At 29.5% G+C, this 20,436-nt stretch overlaps 1 protein-coding gene and 1 long non-coding RNA gene across 4 annotated transcripts in view; one reads left to right on the top strand and one right to left on the bottom strand.

The window, feature by feature from the left end:
* LOC129983728 (dixin-like) overlaps window positions 1-20,436 on the bottom strand; it is a 97,268-nt gene that overhangs the window by 37,134 nt on the left and 39,698 nt on the right. For both annotated transcript variants that reach the window (XR_008785441.1, XM_056093327.1), the window contains exon 7: window positions 6,061-6,152. Coding sequence is in view for 1 of the 2 variants with exons in the window: in XM_056093327.1 (XP_055949302.1) it covers window positions 6,061-6,152 (92 nt within the window). In the remaining variant the exon portion in view is untranslated. The remainder of the gene's footprint in view (window positions 1-6,060; window positions 6,153-20,436) is intronic.
* LOC129983729 (uncharacterized) overlaps window positions 17,777-20,436 on the top strand; it is a 46,942-nt gene continuing 44,282 nt past the window's right edge. For both annotated transcript variants that reach the window (XR_008785442.1, XR_008785443.1), the window contains exon 1: window positions 17,777-18,098. This is a non-coding gene — a long non-coding RNA (uncharacterized LOC129983729). The remainder of the gene's footprint in view (window positions 18,099-20,436) is intronic.

Raw genomic sequence — 20,436 nt, 5'->3', positions numbered from 1 at the left:
GCAGCCATAAAAGCTCACATTTCGTCGCTCTCCGTTCGATAAAAGATGAAAATAGAATGCAATCATTTTCCTCATTCGTCAACTTGTCATGATGCCAGAATTGTTTTAAAAAATGCTTAGTCATTCGTATTGCGAAATGAAAATAATCTATTTTCCTTTTTAACAAACGTCGCTTTTCACGTGGATAACACGGAGTTATGTTTACGAATAACTCACAGCTTGAAAATCGTCTGTTCAAACATGTTCTCACGAACTGATTTTTTACTTTTAGCAAGACACAACATTTCTGTAGCGTGTTGCTTTGACACGCTAGAAGAACAGGATTTTTATAATAGTCGCCATCATAAGTAAACTACTTCAATATACGTATACATTTAAACTTTATAAACAGGTTAAAATCAAATGGTTGTGAAATAACCATACTGAGGAAAATTGCCGTTTGGCATTTATAGACTTGGAGAACGTGAATTTCGAAAAATATATAAAAAAAGGTCTAAGTGACATGTTGAAATAAAAATTGCAGTCTGTGAAATAAACGATTATAAGTTATTGCTGTGAAAGTCAAAATAAATATTAAAATGGCACTTTTTATCTGTAGCAATTATAAAAGAGCAAAATATTTTTCTATCAAAAGCCAAAACGAAAATCGTAAAAGCATGAGACATAGATAGGAAAGTTCTAATTATATTTATATTGTTTTTTGCTTTTTATTAGCCATCTCCAGAGAGTAGCCATTGTCCAACATATTAATAGTACTCGTTGAGTAATGCCAACCCAACATTAATTATCAGAACGCATGAAAGTATGATTTAAATTATACTTGCACAATGAACAACACTATTCGGTTGATTAGATTTATAAATCATGAGGGCGTGTAAGATTTTATTTTGCGATAGTCCTCAAAAATTAAGGGGAAGAAGGCACAGGTGTTCATTGATGATGCATCTAAGCATCATGATTTACAAATGAAACACAAATGGACGAAACTGTTACTGTGGTTATGGCTGTCAACTTTCTTTTTTACTAATAAGTTCACATAATTGCCATGCATCCATACAGAATGTGTATAATTCAAATATATAAAACAGGAAAAAAGTGGCTAGGTATAATGATTTATTCTATTCTGATATAAAAAAAAAATCATGAAGTTTTTAGCAATCTAATAAAAAGAATATGTCGAATAATGAAAAGATGCAAGGATAATGCTTTAAGAATTGATGCAAGGATAATCCTTAATTGAAATTAAGACAAACTAACTATAATATAATAAATCTTATTATATTATAAATAATATTAACAAATTAGCATCAACTTATTTTCATTTCTATTGTCGTTTCTAACAACAAACTTAAGAGTTCCAAAACATATCACTGTTGACAATCTGAATTAACAACTATTTACAGAATAATATTTATAATTATTAAACTACTTGTTACTTTTAAATGAAATATTTATAATTTATGTCGCAAAAAAATCAAGGTTGACTATACTGATAATCTGTTTCTTTTCTTCGATCACAGAGTTGGCATTAAGGTAAATATTCTCTTTCAATAATATATAAATATTATTGTTAGCTAGAATGTCTGTTACTTATACTTTCTCTAAATAATGTTTTAAGTATGAAAGGTAGCCAAATAGAATCTCAGTGTCGCCAAATATTGATGCTTAGTGCAGTGTTTAGGAAGAAAACAGAACAAATGATGAAGGTCTGAGTAGTGAAGTAGAATGATAGTCACGTATATACGGGACGTTTGACAACCCTGTAAGCCCTATAACCCTTGTATTTATAGTCGTAATGAAATGCGTACTGAAACAGTGAGTTACTATTTGTTTCCTTTTTTTGAATTCTCTGCAAAACGAAGAGCAGTGGTGGTGTGGGAGGAAGGCTACTATTGATTATATATACAGATATCACGTGCTTTTATATAAAATCGTCGGAAGTGCACCAGAGACTGTTGTTTTTTTTTTGGGAGGGGGGGGAGGGTTTCTTATTATTACAGATACATAAATGTAATGAATGTTTTTTTTTTTTTTTGCCTTTTATGATATTAATTGTGGTTTTATAACCTTCTATTATTTTCCGCACCTCGCTCTTTTACGATTTTTATTTTGGTCACCAGATTTTTTTTTTATTAAACAAATATTTTTTTTTTCTTTTAAAACATTGGTAAAAGTGTTTAAAATTTTTTAAAAATATTTATTATTCTTTTGTTTTTGGTCTTTATTTTTTATGATATGCATTGTAGCTTTTAAAAAAAGATGTAAAACCTTTAAGCTCTACTCGGGAATAGTGCAAGGCCGCACATAAACCGACAAATCGAATCGGCCGTTTTTCTTTAAATTTATTTTTATATTCTATATAGTTATGAAAAATTTATAATGTAAAAAAATATTATTATCTTTAATTAAAATTCAAGATTTCTAAGAATAAATATTCTAAACTATAAATATGTATTTCAATACACATAGAGTACATCTATATCTATACTTATAATAAAGCTCAATGTGTGTGTGTGTGTGTGTGTGTGTGTGTGTGTGTGTGTGTTGGCGCTCTACAGGCCAGGTCATTTGACATACAGTTATCAAATTTGGTACATGTATACCTTAGAGGTCCGGAATGTGCACCTGGGGTCCCTTTTTTTGAAATTTTAATTAGAATTTTAATTATTAATTAAAAACTAACTTTCCCGCCAAAAAAATCTTCCATTTTCCCCACCGCCAAAAAAATCTTCCATTTCCCCCACCGCTAAATGAGAAAGGCTTCAGTTTCTTTTTTCTCCCAACAGTAATGAGGCTAGGGTTAATATTTTTCGGCGGATTGTTTTAAACGATTCTGTTTATTTTCTTAATGTTTTATGCATTTAAAATTAAACATTGATAATGAATCCATGTTTCAGATTCATTCTGAAGTACTTTTGAATTAAAATAACACAGAATAAAGGAAATTAAAAATGTATAATCTGCCTAGCGTTACCCCAACTGGCGTAGAAAAATTCACGCAGTTGCGTTACCTAACTGGCGAAGAAAATTCACGCATGCGCATTGTTCTGATTGTTGTCATGACAACCGCTTTCAATGGATGATTTAAATTATTTTTAGGTTAGTTGCATGCTTTTGTAAGTAAATTGTATTTATGTTAGTTATATATTTTTTGTATATGCTTATAGTTTTAAGTACATCGTTATTTAAGTAGTTTTTTTTAACCTGTTTTCAATGATTTAAATTATTTTTAGGTTAGTTGTGTACTTTTGTAATTAAATTGTATTTATGTCAGTTATATATATTTTTTGTATATGCTTATAGTTTTAAGTACATCGTTTTTTAAGTAGTTTTTTTAAACCTGTTTTAGACCGATTATTTTAAACGATTCATTTTATTTCATAGTGTTTAATGCATTTAAAATGAAACATTGTTCATTAATCGATCTGTTCATGATGAATCTGAGAAAATTTTGTTGACAAATTCTTGAGATATTACATAAATTAAGAAAGATATTCTTTAGTGCCCATAAAGTTTAAACGCTCAGTGACTCTATTATCAGTAATCATATTATTAAAAAAAAATGCTTTGTTTCAGTAAAAAATATTATATTTATTGCAGATTAATCATTTACACTTTAATTTAAAGCATAAATTCTACGAGAGGTAACAGAAAATGAGAGAGATACATATCACGTTATAACTGAAGGCCTTTATAATATTATGAGTGAATTATATGACTATCAAAATTTGAAGTTTTAAAATATTTTGCTGAAGAATCTATTCAAGTTGGAATTGCATAAAATATTTAATTATTAAAATTTTAACGAACATTAAGATTGGCGAACCGGCTGGTCGCCAAAGGCGGCTAGTAATTAATAAATTGAATATTCTACTCAAATAAAAACTATTCTTATTCGGATCCAAAAGGTTTCTATTCTAAAAATATTTTATTTTTATTTTTTAACCTTTTCAATTAGTATTAATATTTGACTTTAATTAATTTTTTTATCAATGGGCGGATATTTTTATCGATGATTTTTTTATCAGAATACGAATATTAAAACAAAATCGAATGTGCATATTTCTGAAAGAAATGTTCGTTGTAAATTGGAATTTTAACCATAATAATAATAATACTATAAAAGTGTGAACTTCATGATTTTTGAATATATTTTCATCCAGTGTTATCAGAAACTATTTTAAATTTCTGATTTCGATTTAAATTATGATTCTGAATTTTTGGAAATACCGTTAACCTAATTACAAGTAACTACAGTAATGATTAATTGAATTTTGAAGCATTTGAATAAAGTCTAACATTTAAAATGGCATGCCATTTTAAGTTTTGCATCCTATTACATCTTTCTTTATTTGGTGTATATTTTTGTTTTATTTAATTATTAGGCAAAGAGCCTCATATATGGTTGCTTCTTCTGTATGCAATTCCATGCTCTGTTGCACAAATGATTTGTCTTTCTGTATGCCTACGGATTCGATATTTCAAATAGAAAAAAAAAAATCAATTAACAGATTATTGTTTTCGAATAAGATTAAACAAAATTTTTAACCTTTAGATAACGGGAGAATGATGTCTTAATTTTTTTTAATACAAAGGTCCTAATGCAAACTTTCAACTTTCTCATCATTTCAAGTCAATGACAAATGAGAAATCTCATCCTTTTGACTGCCCATGAGTTGTAGCGGATTGGAAACAACAAAATTGAAAACTCTTTATTAATTCATAAAATGTTTAACTGTATAATTTTTATTTTCCATTTTTTTATAGTTAACTGTATTATTATTTCTACTTAAGCAACATAATAACTGTAACTGTGACGCAGAAGATTTTTTCAATTTCTGTCGTTTTGCTTGTATATTATTCTGTAGTAAAAAATGATGAAACCATAATTTTCTTATACAAATTAATTCTTTATTGTGAACTACATTTTAAAAATCTTTGATATGAAGGTATGCATTTAATATTTAATGTGGAGATCATAAATACCAAACTCTATAAGGTTATCTATTCTTGTCTACTCTCATTAACAATACATTTTTCTATCATAAATAGTAAAAAGATTGTTAGTAGGATAAAATAAGCGCGAAGGAATAAGATTTTCTATAGGATGATTGGAAGATAGGCAGATTATTTTTTCATAGACAGTGAAATTTTAATGGACTAGGGGCATAATATTTTTTTCTAGTCTTCACATTAAGAAAAACACATTCTGCTGATATAACATTTGTACAACTGGTAAGAAAATGGTTAACTAACCAATTATCACAAAAATACACAAAATCGCATCATATTTGATTACTTGATATTCTTGAAGAAGATATTTTTCTTGTGTTTAGCCAATCTAAAACCAGAGCTTTGATGGTTTAGTAACAATCTAGGTTTCGAGATCAAATAGATTGTTTTTAGAGACTATAATCCTCCAAATATAACCTGCACATAAGAACTTCGGGCATTTTATATCCTTTTAGGTTAAAATTACACCATTTGGTCTGGCGAAGAGGTTTGAAGAGGTGGAAACGATATCATCTCTACGATTCATAATTAAGAAAGCTGTCCCAAAACAGCCTTTTATGGCATCTTCATGACAGCATGTTAAAGTGTAGGTAATCTTATTCGAAAACAATGCTCTGTTCTCTGATTTTTTTTTCTTTTTGAATTAGCGAATTTGCAGGATATAGAAACAAATCATTTAGGCAACAGAGCATGAGGCTGCATACAGAAGAAGCGACCACATATGAAGCTCTTTGTCAATAAGTTAAGTAAAAGAAAAATGTGCACCAAATAAAGCATACAAATCATATTTAATAAGATACAAAAAGCCTGTAACACTTAAAATGGCAAGTCCGTTGAGCACTTCGTTCGCATACTCCAAAGATATGTTGTTGACATGGCGTTCTACTTGCCACTGTATCCGTCACTGTGCATATGATTTGTAATGCTTTCATTTATGCAACTGTGTTGTGCTGTTGTATTTTAACAAAATTTTTGAATTAGTTATAGTTTTTTCACTAAAAATACTCAGAAATCTCAACATTTGTAATGTGTTTGAATGTCACTTACAGTTTCTTGTAGTAAAAACAGCTGCTTTTTGGCTTCCTTTACGTCGAGTAGGAGTTGTTCAATGAAGCTCTCTGACATGAAAAATCCGGCATCTGGTGGGGAAAAGACAACAGTTAATTGGATTAGTAAAAAAAACAAGAAAAGAAAATGTGATGGATTGGGAATTTATGCATGCTCACGTCACCTGAACAGAGTCAGTTAACATTATGAAATGCATTGCACATTTTGCAATGAAAGAAAAGTTTATAACGTCACAAGGCTGCGTAAAACAATGTTTATTGTGTGTTAGAAATTTGATGAAATGTCCAATGCCATTTATTGTGTGATTATAAAGTCACTTGAATTGACCATTTATCAGACAAATATAAGGAACGTTACAAGGACTATATTGATTTGGAAATAATCTAAATCAATATATTAATGCGTTCGCATTATTAACATTATAAGAAAAAAAATAAAAGCTAATTTCAACCTCTTCAGGATCACATTCGATATTTTTCTTCGGAAAAACGAAGTGTATTCATTAGAAAACCAGAATTTGAGCTTTCTTTTAATGCTTTCATTAGGTCCAAGAAAATGGAACACCAAATGATGGACTAATACTACTGGTACACCAAAAAATCATTGTTCAGTTCCCAAATTTCTGAAAACAAGGTGGTTTCGAAAGGATTAACGATCAAATGAAATGTTAAGAACATTTATAATATATTTTACATTGTAATCAATGTTCCGAAATTTCTTACACGTCATTTCATCGCTTACATTTTCATATCATTTCGCTAAATTTTCTATAAAATATTTTTATGTTTTACTTTTGTACTATACAATATATAATGATAAAAGGGTATTTAAAAAACTCATTTTTATTATTTTTTACTCCTTAGTTTTTAATATATTTCATAATTCATAGCTAAACGTATTACGGAATCTAGATGTTAGTAATTCACAAATTATATACCAGATGCTCTACTTGTATGATATCAATTTACATCAAAATTAATATATTAATTGGTCATTAAAAGTTTTAAAATTATTAAAATATTCTATTGTCATCGGAAACCAACAAATGCACAAATTTTCAGGACTGAAGTGCTTGAGTAAATGAATGAAAAATCAATTACAGTATTTCATTCTCACAAATACACAACATGTGAAGTTAAATTAAAGCATTGAAAAAAAAGTTCATATCTTCAACTGCAACTCTTCTAAATGCACTAAATTGACATTTATGTTAAAGATTATATTTATTCGCTCTCTCAAAAAGAAGATCAAAGGACGAAAAAATTTAAATGAGAGAGTTCCGCATTTGCGATTCAAAATAATAATAATAATAATGATATTTGAAACCAGTTTGACCAAAGAAGAATTCCATTAATTTTTATTCATACAAAAAAAATCGTCTTAAATGATAAATTTTAGAATTAAAAAAATAAATAATATTTTAGAATTTTTAGAAAAAATTTGAATGAATTTTTGTCTTATTAATATTATACCAGATACTCCACCCGTATGATACCAATTTTCAGGAAAATTAATATATTATTTGGTAATTAAGGGCTCTAAAATTATTAAAATATTCTATTGTCATCGGAAATCAACAACTGTACAAAATTCCAGAACTTTTGTGCTTGAGTAAGTGAATGAAAAATAAATTACAATATTTACAGAATACATAAACTTACAGTTAAATTACTAAAATACAGAAATTTATAATTTTACAAAAGTGCTTATAATGTTTACTAGCAGTCCCGCACAACGTTGCCCGTGGCATAACATCCAAGAGGAAAAATTAACTTTAAACTTAAGTCTAGCCTCCGCCCGATATGTCATGGGCGTGTCCCGCAACATCAAACAAACATAAAAGTGGATTTAGAAATCATAAAAAATTACAAGCTATATCACACATTCAGAAATATTTAGACTATTAAAAAGGTCAAAATATGATATGTTCATAAACAAAATAATTCACTAAAGATATATAATAGAAAAGCTGTTTTAAAATTTAAAAACATACAAATAAGTCATTGTATCCACTGTTCCACACTTGTTTATCAACTCTGTATAATCTGGTATGAAAATAAAACTTAGCTTGCTTCATAATATTTCTTTGTAAACTATATTAGTTGGGCGATCATTTCGCTCCTCATAACATTCATTCTGTCTCTGTAATTCAATACTAGTGCGATTTAAAGAAAGACGGTTACTTCACTCAACAGAAGACTCTTCTTCCCTAAGTGTGGATATTTTATTTCTGATATTCGCTATTCGAATATTTCTTTCCTCTATATTTTCATTATCGAGCAATAAACGAAGTGTTTTGGCACTTAGTGTGCTCCGGCTAAGGTTGGATTTCCTTTTTCGGGGCATAATGAGTTTTGAATTGTTGTTTAAAATCAAACATAAACAAAGCTGTGATCGCATATGCATATCACAGATCTTGCTATTTGCGCATGCGCAGTTTGAGGTTTTCGCACAAGCGCGGATAAGTGCAAAGCACAGATACTGCTGTTTTGCGCATGCCTGAATCGTATTAGAAAAATAATTAAAATCGCAATTATAAAACTTTTTTTTATTTTGACATGACTTCAATATACTAAAACCTTCCCCAATAAATGCCCTACAAAATGGTACAAATATATCCAGTATCAGTTAATTATTTCTCGAGTTTTTCTCTTTCAAACATACAGACGCTTTCAGGAGACTTCATTTTATACTATGTATGGATAATTTATTTTTAGTTGTGGAAGATTTGATAACAAAGAATTTTACTTATGAAAATCGTTTTAATTTTCATAAAAATCTTGGTTTTCATACATTAGTGGATTATCATTTACTTATTATTAGTGGATTATCATTATCATAACCCTAATTCCAACGATTTCTTTGATATTTCAAAGACAATGGTTTCCTGAAAATTCCAAAATACATAAGAATAAAAATTGAAGTAATCATTAGCAAATAGGCTTAGAAAACGTATTTTTTAATCATCTGCGGTAATCATTTTCATTCCGAATCAAAATATAGCCTTGAAGTCATTTATATAAAGAATAAATTTAATATCTGCATATATTTACAAATGTATTCTTAAATCCATTTTACAATTAACTTCATTTTTGCATTTTGTCCATTTCATATTTTAACTCGCTTGTTTGCGTACATTTCAAGCTTAATAATATAACAAAATTCTAATTTGAGTCCGAGAACGTATTTATATAAAACTCGAAATCTTATCTGACTTCCGGTGCGCTGGTTATAGATTTTACTACCATCTCTTGTTTAAAATAACAATGATTCTTGAGTGACGCGAATTCTTAAAATACATTCCTATATAAAAAAAAAAAAAAAATCTGTAATGATTTGGAAGCTAAATCTGCGATAGGAATTTAAAAAAAATATATTCGATGGAAGTTAAATAAATTTTCATATAAAATACAAATACAAACACATAGATGAATATTTTTAAGCTGATAATTTTGCTTAACTATTTTTTATCAGTAGCATTTGAAATCAGAAGGATTCGGTTTAGTTATATTAACGTCCCGTTTGAAGCAACACTTGGGCTATTTTGGGACGGACCTCGTAATTTTGAACCGCGGTCAGATGACGAGGACGACACCAGAGCTGGCACCCCCCTCTCCACACCACACCAGCGGGAGGACGTTTGGTCAAGACGGATTTAACGTGAAACAGACCCCCTTACACGACGGTTCTTCGGTGGAACCGGGTCTCGAACCTGAAATCCTCCGGTTCCGAAGCCAAGACCTTACCACCAGGCCATCGCGGCCTTGAAATCAGGAGGAATATTCTTCTCAAAACTTTCCCGCACACTTTTAAATAAAGGTATTATTTCCAGCATAAATAACGGGATTATCGGTAAACGCCATGAGTGCACTGATTTTTTTTTCTCCGAATCTAACACACGTGTGTTTTATGCTTCGTAATATACAGAAGAAGAAAACCGAGTATGCATTTTGGACAAATTTTTTAGATCGATTTTTAATCAAAATTTGATACAGAACTGCAATTTTAATAGTAAGATCCCTTACCAAATTTCATTTATCTAAATTATTTCTTTTTAAGTTGTGGCGTTTACATGCATGCGAGTTAACAGATCAATCGATGGTAAATCCGTTGGCAGGTTTAGTTCAAAATTTGATATGAATCCACACTGTAGATGACAAAACTGGTTGTATACCAAATTTTATACAATCAGTTCTTTGCATTTCGTTAAGATCGTGTTCATTGTTACTCGGACAAACAGAGAAAGCTCCTGTGCATATATTTTATGCAAAATTTAATAGAAATTTACAAATTCGGTGAGAAGATTACATATCAAATTGCATGAAAATTTAAAAATTGAGTTTCTTCTTTGTGTTTATAGAAAGACGAATTCCAACTAGCGAGAATATTTCCCCCGAAACGTTCTCTTATATTTTCTATTAAAGTTGTTAACCCCCTTCCCACTCCCACATAAATTTGTGGACCTTGGGCAAAGGCGTAAACGTCATGAATGCTCAATTTTTTTATTTTCAGAATCCTGCATATTAGAATTATGTGCTCCGTAATATAGTAAAGAAAATTGATACGTATGTATGATTAATCTTATGCCATTGTCAAACAATGTGTTACGAAACAGCCTATTAACAGTGATCTTTGGCGAAAATTATTGGGGTGTGCTTAGTGCTCAAGCATTAGAAAAACAAATGTATATTTTGAAAGTCTTTTTGAAAAACTGATTGAAAACAAGGTTTGACAAAGAACTACAATTTTAGTCACGTGACTATATACCAAATTTCATTTATTTAAGTCACTAAGTTTTTGATTTATTGCTTACATATACATGCAACAGTACACGCCGCCAGACGGACACTCCTAAAAGGATTTGATTCAAAATTTGACCCAGATCTATACTTTAGATGCTAAACCTGTGTACAAATTTCATCACTCTAGCTCTCTTCATTTTGTAATTATCGTGCTAAATCTATTCGGATAGCCAGACAGATAGATTTGATAGAAATCTAACAATTTGGTGTTAAATCTGAATAACAAATTTCATCCATCATAGTGTTTTTTGAGTAATCAATTCAGATACAGATAGACATACCAAATTCCAAAATATGTTTTTAGAACTCAGGCAGGTTTGAAACTTGATGATTCGTCAAAGTCTCGAGTTTGAATTTTTCAACGATTACAATAGTTACTTTTTGTAATACTTGGTATATTAGAAAGTAAAATCAAAAGAGAAAAACAAATCAAACCTAAAATATCATTCTGCAGCATTGTTACAATCGACAAACTCACATTTCGTTTCATTTTTTTAAATTTTATTACTTTCAAACATTTATTTTTTTGATGAATACAATAATTTTCTTTGTACACTTCATATATTAGAAAGTAAAAATATATGTGTGCTTTTTTCGGAAATTTTTGTACTTTTTTTTCGGACTCGGAGAAATCTAAAACTCGAAGATTCGTCAAAATGATTGTCGAATTTAAAAAGATAAGATAATCCGAATGATAATAATACGAATTTAATACAATATACTTTCTTTCTGTATACTTTGTATAAGATAAAGTAAAAAGAACAATACATTGTTCCATTCGTAAGTAAAAAATTTCTATTTAACAAAAAAAAAAAAAAGAACTTGTTACTGATATTCAAATATTTAAATAAAAAGAACGATGCATGTTCTAAACCAACTTCCTTCGAAGTAGAAGTAACATTCAAATTTTACGGTTGCGTAAACCTTTCAGACGATTTTGCAATAAATTTCGATCAAGGACAAGAGAAACAAAACGATATCTAGAGTAAAGAGCATCAATGTCATGTTTTGTCTCAAAAAGTTACATAACATGAATAAACTCCGTTGATACATTAGAATTTAAAATTCGTCTCACAAAATTTTAGAAAGTATTCACTTTCAATACCAGCTATTCGTTTTCCATATTAATAGTATTAATTCATCTATATCAACCAATTTCAATTAATTATATAATCTTATCACAACGAAAAGAAATACAATTTTAAACTATCTGATAAACCAAGCGTTGTTGGGATGAAATTATGTTTTTTATTACCAAAATACAATACTAACTTTTAAAATATTGTTAAAAAAACCTTCATTAAACTTTCAATATTTTCTACAAAATTTATAATGTCTGTAATAAATCAGTGCATTTATAACATATTAATGTTTATAATAAAAAAGTGTTAAAAGTATAACAAACATTTTTAGTAACCGCTAAAGTTATCACATATGAAATCGGTCATTGAAAGACATGTGGTATAAAAGCTGCAAGAGCAGAAAAAAACGCATTTAATATTAGCATCAAAGACGGATGTAATAAGAAGTGCACATCATGAAGTGTTTTTTTACATAAAGTAGCTAATTAACTTTCCCATTTCACTCATTTTTAATTTAACTCAATGCTAATGACTCATTTTAGATTAATCTTTTTTTTGAAATAACGTAGTAAATAAGTGTTTGTTAATATGCTTGTGTAGGATTCACGTTCGCGCATACTATTATTTAACAGACTGCATAGATACAGTGCTCATAAAAACCGTAATAACTAAATGAACATAATGAAACTGATAGTTTATACTCGACAATATTAATATTATTCTAACATTCTGTAATTCTTTGAATTTGTATTTTTTTCAAATTTATTTCTTTGAAAACTAAACAAACAATAGTTTTTAACAATATGCCTTGCAATAACCCTTCTTAGACCAGAGGCTCTAAACATACTAATCGGAAATCGGCCAGCGTGCTTGCCGTCCTCGCCATCTGACCACGGTCCAAAATAGGAATAACGTTCTCTAAAATGAAGATTGCCCTTTTAAGAGGGAAACCATTAGTGACATATCTCGAGATCACGAGCTTTCAAATGAAATAAAAAGTGGAAAGATTGATATGGTAATTGTGTTTAGAGAACTCTGCAAATCCCCCGCCTATAGACCCCCATAGAAAATATACAGTGAAGTAGTGTTTGTCAGATTTCTATCAAAAACCGAGGTGGGGGGGGGCAAGTAACCGTTGATAACATATCTAAGCGTCAAATTTAGTTTAGTTATATTAACGTCCCGTTTTTAAAGCAACACTGGGGCTATTTTGGGACGGACCTTGTAATTTTGAACCGCGGTCAGATGACGAGTTAGGCGTCAAAAGTTTTTATATTAAACAAATTAGTGGTTGGCCAGGGAGACTAGTTCTTATGTCCATTATATTAAATATAGTGATAATAAAAGATGTTGTGAAAAACAGTTCTTAATTTTTACCACTAATGCACTTCTTTTAGATCATTTAATATCTTTATACGATGATATCTGATTAAGACAATTCACCTGATGGGCGGTCACATGGCAAGAATTATTACTCACGTAAATTGATAGCCTTAATGTGCAATCTTTGGTATTCCAACGAAATGCACAATAAATAAAGAGCAGTGAGAGTGGTCTGTCTAAAACTTCCAGTCATATTCTCTAATAAAACGATCATCCCTCTCGCCCCGCATAAAATTTTGAACTTTCGCCTTGTATAGCATTAGTGAACATAATTATGAAATATGAATTTTTGGCGTGAATTTCAGGTGTCGTCCTCGTCATCTGACCGAGGTTCAAAATTACGCGTTCCTTCCCAAAATAGCCCTAGTGTTGTTTTAAAAACGGGACGTTAATATAACTAAACTAAACTAAACTTGGCTTGAATTTAGCATTTTCACTAAATCTATCGAATGATCCTTGGCGAAGTTTTTGGCGATTAATAGTACATGAATATCAATTCGTATTTCTTTCAACTGATTGAAATTAAAATTTGATGAAGATCTACAATCTTAGTCACAAAGTCATTTTTTTATCAATCAAAATTTAGCTTATTTAATTCATTACATTTTTGAATTATCGCGTTTACATGCTTGTGAAAGCACAGACCGACGGAAAGCCAACCCCTTGACTGATTTGGTTTCAAATTTTATAGGTAATATTAAATCTGTACCAGATTTCATCCATTTAACTCTCTTTGTTTTGTAGTATTAACTTATATTTGGACAATCGGATGGACAAACTTGCAACCAATGGATTTCGCTCAGATATCTACAAATTTAGTGTAAAGATCGTACAATAAATTTCATCTTTCTAACTCAAAGAATATTTGAGTCATCTTTGTCACAGGCAGATATATATAATGCCAAAAATGTGTTTTTCGAATTCAGAGGGGTCTGAAATGAGAAGATACGTCAAAATCTCAAGTTCGAATATTTTTTAAGATTACAATATTTTCTCTATATTTCGTATTATCCATCGGTATGTTGTATATGACATAAGCATGAATTTAATGAGAATTGTTTTTTAGGGTGCGGAGAAATAATTAAGAAATGGCAAAAGATAAGATAAAGGAATATAAAGATAATGTTAGATATGCAGGAAAATAAATATTATTTATCACAAGTTAACAAAGAAAAAGTATTGCATCTGTCAATACATTCACGCTGTAAATTTAGCTTGTCCGCATTTTAAACCAATGGGTATGGTCTCTTTAAAACTTTCTCGAACACTCGCCTTGCATAGTATTGGTGTAAAATAGTTACAAAATATTAATTTTCAGCATTGAATTTAGTATTTTTACTGAATCTGTCATGCCATCCTTGGTGAGTTATACGGCGATCGCTGGCATGCGTTAATAATATCTAAAAATCGAATTTATGTTTTAGACACATTTTTCTCAACCAATTGAAACAAAAATGTGACACAAAACTGCACTTGTAGCCATAAAATTGTATACCAGATTTGATATATTTGTCACTGCGTTTTGAATTGCATTTACATGTTTCTGAAAGTACAGATTAATAGACAGTGAGCTCATAGTTGGATTTGACTCAAAATTTGACAGGTGACTATAGATGCCGATTCTGTGCATCGAATTTTATCTATTTAGCTCTCTTCATATCTATTGTTATATTCGAACCGCCGGACAGACGAATTTCCTTTACTCAAAAATTGATAGAAATCTCCAAAAATGATGTAAAAACCGTTGCCAAATTTCAGCAGTCTATTTCAAAGCGTTTTTGAGTTGAGTTTTGAGACAGACGGATGCCAAAAATATGCTTTTCGAATTCAGTGAAGTCTAACACGTAGCTTGAATTTAGCATTTTTACTGAATCTATTGTGTCATCCTTGGCGAGTTATTTGGCGATAAGTTCCTAGCATGTGTTAATAGTACCCAAAAATCGAATTTGCGTTTTAGAAACGTTTTACTCAATCGATTAAAACAAAAATCTGACAAAAAAAATCCGCAAAATCCCAAATCAATTTTTATGTATTCAAGTCAAGTTTTTGAGTTGTTTCGTTTACATATTCTGAAACAACAGCTCTTTCTTAGATTTGCCATAAAATTTGATAAGTATTATAGCACTACAGATGTTAAATCTGTGTACCGTATTTTATCCACCTAGCTTTCTTCGTTTTGTAATTATTGTGTTAACTTATATTCGAATAGCCGGACAGACAGATTTCCTTTTAATTGAGTTTGCTCAAAATTTGATAGAAATCTACAAATTTATTGTAAAGACTGTATACCAAATTTCAACCATCTGGCTCAAAGCGTTTTTGAGTTACCTTTGTCACAGACTGACATACAGACAGACGGATATTTTCCAAAAATGTTTTTTTCAAACTCAGAGACATCTAAAAGTCAAAATCAGAGACGTCAAAATCGCGAGTTCGAATTTTCCGACGATTACTATACTTTCTCTATATTACTTATACGAGAAAGTAAAAATCGTTCAAAAGACTTTCTTAACAAACCATTGGACAGAGTTACCATACATTGTACGTAGTATTTCTTCATTGATAGGTTCTTATTAAGAATAGTTTTTAAAAATGTTTAATTAGATTTTATTTAAAAATTAATCAACATTTCAATACTTTCAATCAAATTTCAATCTTTCTTAAAAAATTTCAGAGTATATTATTCTTCAAAAACTTTTTTAATCTGCTTTCAATTTTAAAAAGTAAACTTTAAATATTGTCCATTTTAATTCTTTTCTTTAATTTCCATAAATTGAAACAAAAAAAAATAGCATATTTTACAAATTTTACTCTTCCATTTTTAATTCCAGCATTTATACGCTTTGATACATTATTAAATTCCTTTATTCATCTTTTTATGTGCGCGTGGCCATTGTTAAATATAGTATAAATTATCATAGTACATTTTCAAAACAAATTAAAGATGGACAAACAAATTCTAAAACATTATCATGCTACAATGTATCGGATTAGAGTTTCGCATCTCTTCAAACTTTTTCTCTGAATGAAGTGGCATCGCATGTGTGATTAAATGTACTAATAAAAATTATATGCAATACTTCCATTAAACTAATAGCATAATGAACAAATTGATTATAAAAAATATTTCATGTTAACAAATACGATTAACTTGGAATGAAAAGATGGATTATCTTCCAAAAGCAGTCGTACCCACGCTTTGAGTGGATTGCTGTTGAAGATTTAATCTCTTATTATCAAAAAACCTAGCTTCAAAATATGCACCAAATTTATCAAAATAGTGAGAACTGTAAGAGCTCTAGGCGATATTCCATCTATTACTTCCCTTTCCCTTACCTCATGACTTAAATATTGAAGAAAAGATGTGATAAAGCATGTCTAATTACCCGGATGATCATTACCCTAGCTCTACTGAATAAATTTGAACTTGAAAACAATCCTGACTGTCTCTGCTGTGACCAAAAAAACTGACATTAAACACATTTTCATGCACTGTTTGAAGTATTCAACTCAAAGAACTTACTCAATATTCTTGAACAACTCAAAAACATTGGAACAAGCTCATTTTCAATCACCAAGCAATTTCGTCTCTTAAAATTTCTGATCCAAAAAACTGTTTACCATATGTGCTTTCTCCAATTTTTTCTTCCATCACTGAATTTTTTGATATTTATTAACTCTGACTATCTGACATTAGGAAATAACAGCTTTTGTTGCTGAAAATCCCAAATTTTCCATTTCAGTAATAATAAATAAATAATAAAAACAGATACGGTTCCAAAATCAATACATAAATTTATTTTAAAAACTATATGATGAACATTTTTTTTGAATTATCATGTATATATTGAAATGAAAAAAACACACAAACATTTGGGTTTTTTTTTTTTTTTTTTTTTTTTTTTTTTACGAATCTTGTGACAAATATGTTATCGATTGCTGCAAAGAAATGCACATTTCGTACATTTAGTCCTTTGGGTCTTTGATTTATCGTGATCACTTACCAACACACAGACATACAGATGTAAAAGTAGGTATTCGTCGAGGCAGCCTTATAATATTATTTCAAGATCACTTTTTTTTCTTGACGTACTTTCTATTTCAGAATGTATGAATAAATTAGATCGGAATATTTTGGTCCCGAAAGAAAGCTTCGATGTCCATAAGCCCTGTAGATACTTTTCCTACATTACCGACGATTCTAAGAAATGTCCGTTGGCAATCTTAAGATTGCCGGTTTCTGTAAAGGGAAGAAACAATTGCTTCGATTCCATGCATGATAAGTAAACAACGATTCGGAAACTGTAGACTGCAAACGATGAGACATCGTTCAGAATGCTTTGTTATCTACCTTATCGCTTCAACCATACTGAGACTTTGACCTCTTATCACCGATTGTCTTCTTAATCAATGCCAACAGTGACAGAATTCAACTTTTGATTTGTGTTGAGCTTTCGCTATATCACTTATGCAGAGAATCTAAGCTGTTTTATTCAATCGTTCATCTGTCATGCAAAAAATATGGATATAAAATCAATTTACCAATTTTATTATTATGCAGATTTTGTCTCTATATTTAGATCATATAAATTGTATCAAATGAATAAATGTCTGTATGGAAATGATATAACCTGATTCGTCTAAGATCTCAGATTTTATTGAGTTGTGTTATTAAGAAAGGATTAATGGATATTAAGAAAGTATGTCATTTTTATTGGATAAACAAAAAATCTCTGCAATTCTTAGTAAGGTAAGTCATTTATTATTCTATTATTATGTCAAAAGATGGTTTATTTTTATTATTTACTTTTTGAAATCCTTCCCCATTCTGTTTTATTGAAATCAACACGCATGATGCTACAAACAATAATAAGCGTCACTGAATACGTCGTCGAACATTGAATTACTCAGCGTTTTAAGCTATGCTGACTTCAGATCTTTTTAAATATTTTGACTGCATTAGGGGGTGGGGTGGGGTGGTATCAGTGACCGGCGGACTCATATAAATTATATTGTAAGAAATTCAGCGCGGCAGCTCAATGTGTTAATTTTACTGTACTGCTTTTCATTAAATCATTTATATTTCTGCTATATTCGTAACAGAAATAGCAGAACCTTCCTTCAGAAACATAAGGAAGACCCAGAAGTCACCTTTTACTTAAAATAATTGCAAAGCCAGAGATTCACTCCCTCAGCACCAATCAGGGATACAATTTTTCCTATTTTTAACAACTCGGAAGGATTTTGCTAATTAAAATGCCACTTTGTGTGCACAGATGCTTATTCTGAAAATATAACTTAAAATAGTATTTTTGATTTGGCGAGATAGAATATAGTTCATCAATATTTGACATTTCTTAATTAATACTATTACTATGAAGGCAAATAGTTGGTTATTGAAGGCGCCTAATTAAGTTTCTACAAATAATAAAGGATAATGCTTGTGTTGTGTGTTGGCACTCTACAGGCCAGGCCGTCTGACTAACAGCTATTAAATTTGGCACATTTATAATTTGTTAGAAGAAAATTTTTACCGCAGAGCGATTTTTTGTAATTTTAATTAATTAAAAATTAAGAGAAAAATCTGACGTTTTCCTGCCATAATTTCCAAAAATATTACATTAGAAATACTTTTGATATTATTTTAAAATTCAAAAAACTATTTTTTTCAATGATACCAATGTTTTTACCTCATACTTTTTTCTGTTTTTAAAACGTGTATTATAACAATATATGTCATAGTTAAAGTGAAATATTTTATTTATTGTTATTAATATTTTAATCTGGATTTGTTTCAATTTTTAATGATGAATAATATGGCTTATTTTCCCATAATTAGTGATTCTATTTAAAGGATTCTTTTTTGAAGGACTTTTTGAAATTTGTTACTTACAATTAAGATTTAATTTTACAAGTAAGCAATAACAATTTTTAAAATTTTTAAACTTTGTTGCTATTTAATGAAATGTAATTGACTCTATAAAAATATCTTTTTCATCACTTGAATATTGTTGAATCAGATATTTTTTATTGAATAATTATCTGAGTTTTTACACAAATTATAGTATTTGTGTAAAAACTATACTATAATTAATATAATACTATACTAATATTAATATAAAATATTTAATATTACACATGAAATTTCAATACTGAGTAATTCTACTTTTTTTTATTTAAATTTTAAATAAAAATGTTTTATTTCATCAAGAAAGTTTTTGTATTCGATGAAGTTTGAACATTTACATTTTGATGTTCACATTTTAAGTGAAATGGCAGACAATTTTCGAGATGCGTTGAGCAATGAGCGGATTTGTAACTAGGCAGCTACCTAGAACCACTAGGCTCAGAGGGAACCATATGCAGGTCAATTAAAAAACTTTGGTTTCTCAACTCCTAAATAAATAGTAAAACAAATAAATTGTAACAAATTTAATTTCTATGAATGATAAAACATTAGGATAATATTAACATCTTTTCACGCATATTTGAACCATATAATTTCTATATATTTCAATACATTCATTTAGTTAGAATATTTGTAAAACGGAACATCTGCATCCATAATATGGTGCACAAAGGTAGATGGCAGTTTAAAGTCATGATAAACAGAATATATTCATAAAGTTTATAAAATAAACAATATCAGCCTAAAATAAATAATTAACAAGTTAAAAATGTGCTGAAATGTGGAACTAAATTGACCATCTTATTAAAAGAGGAGCCACATAATTTGCACTATTTAGGGCTGTAAAATATCTAAATTCGTCATTGAGGAACGGTGTAAAGTTTTAAAATAGTAGGTGTTACATATTTTTCAAATTTTAACAAGTTCATTACCATGATTGATGCATGTGATTCGGACCACTATCTAATAAGCTATCTATCTGCTTACATACTTATTATCTTTTAATTACAGGAAAAGAAAATATCTAATTAATATGTATTAATCACAGAAAATTCACGTGCTGAGCAACGCGTTAAAACAGGCAGATATAAACTGAACATAGGCTTCTTCTATTCGCATTCTATATTGACTGAGAACTTGTGCTGTCACGCGAATGCGAGTGACACAGCAATCAACGTGT

Source organism: Argiope bruennichi, chromosome 9 (assembly GCF_947563725.1).
Source record: "Argiope bruennichi chromosome 9, qqArgBrue1.1, whole genome shotgun sequence".
NCBI classification, from domain to species: Eukaryota; Metazoa; Arthropoda; class Arachnida; order Araneae; family Araneidae; genus Argiope; species Argiope bruennichi.
This window is presented reverse-complemented; position numbering and strand designations above follow the sequence as displayed.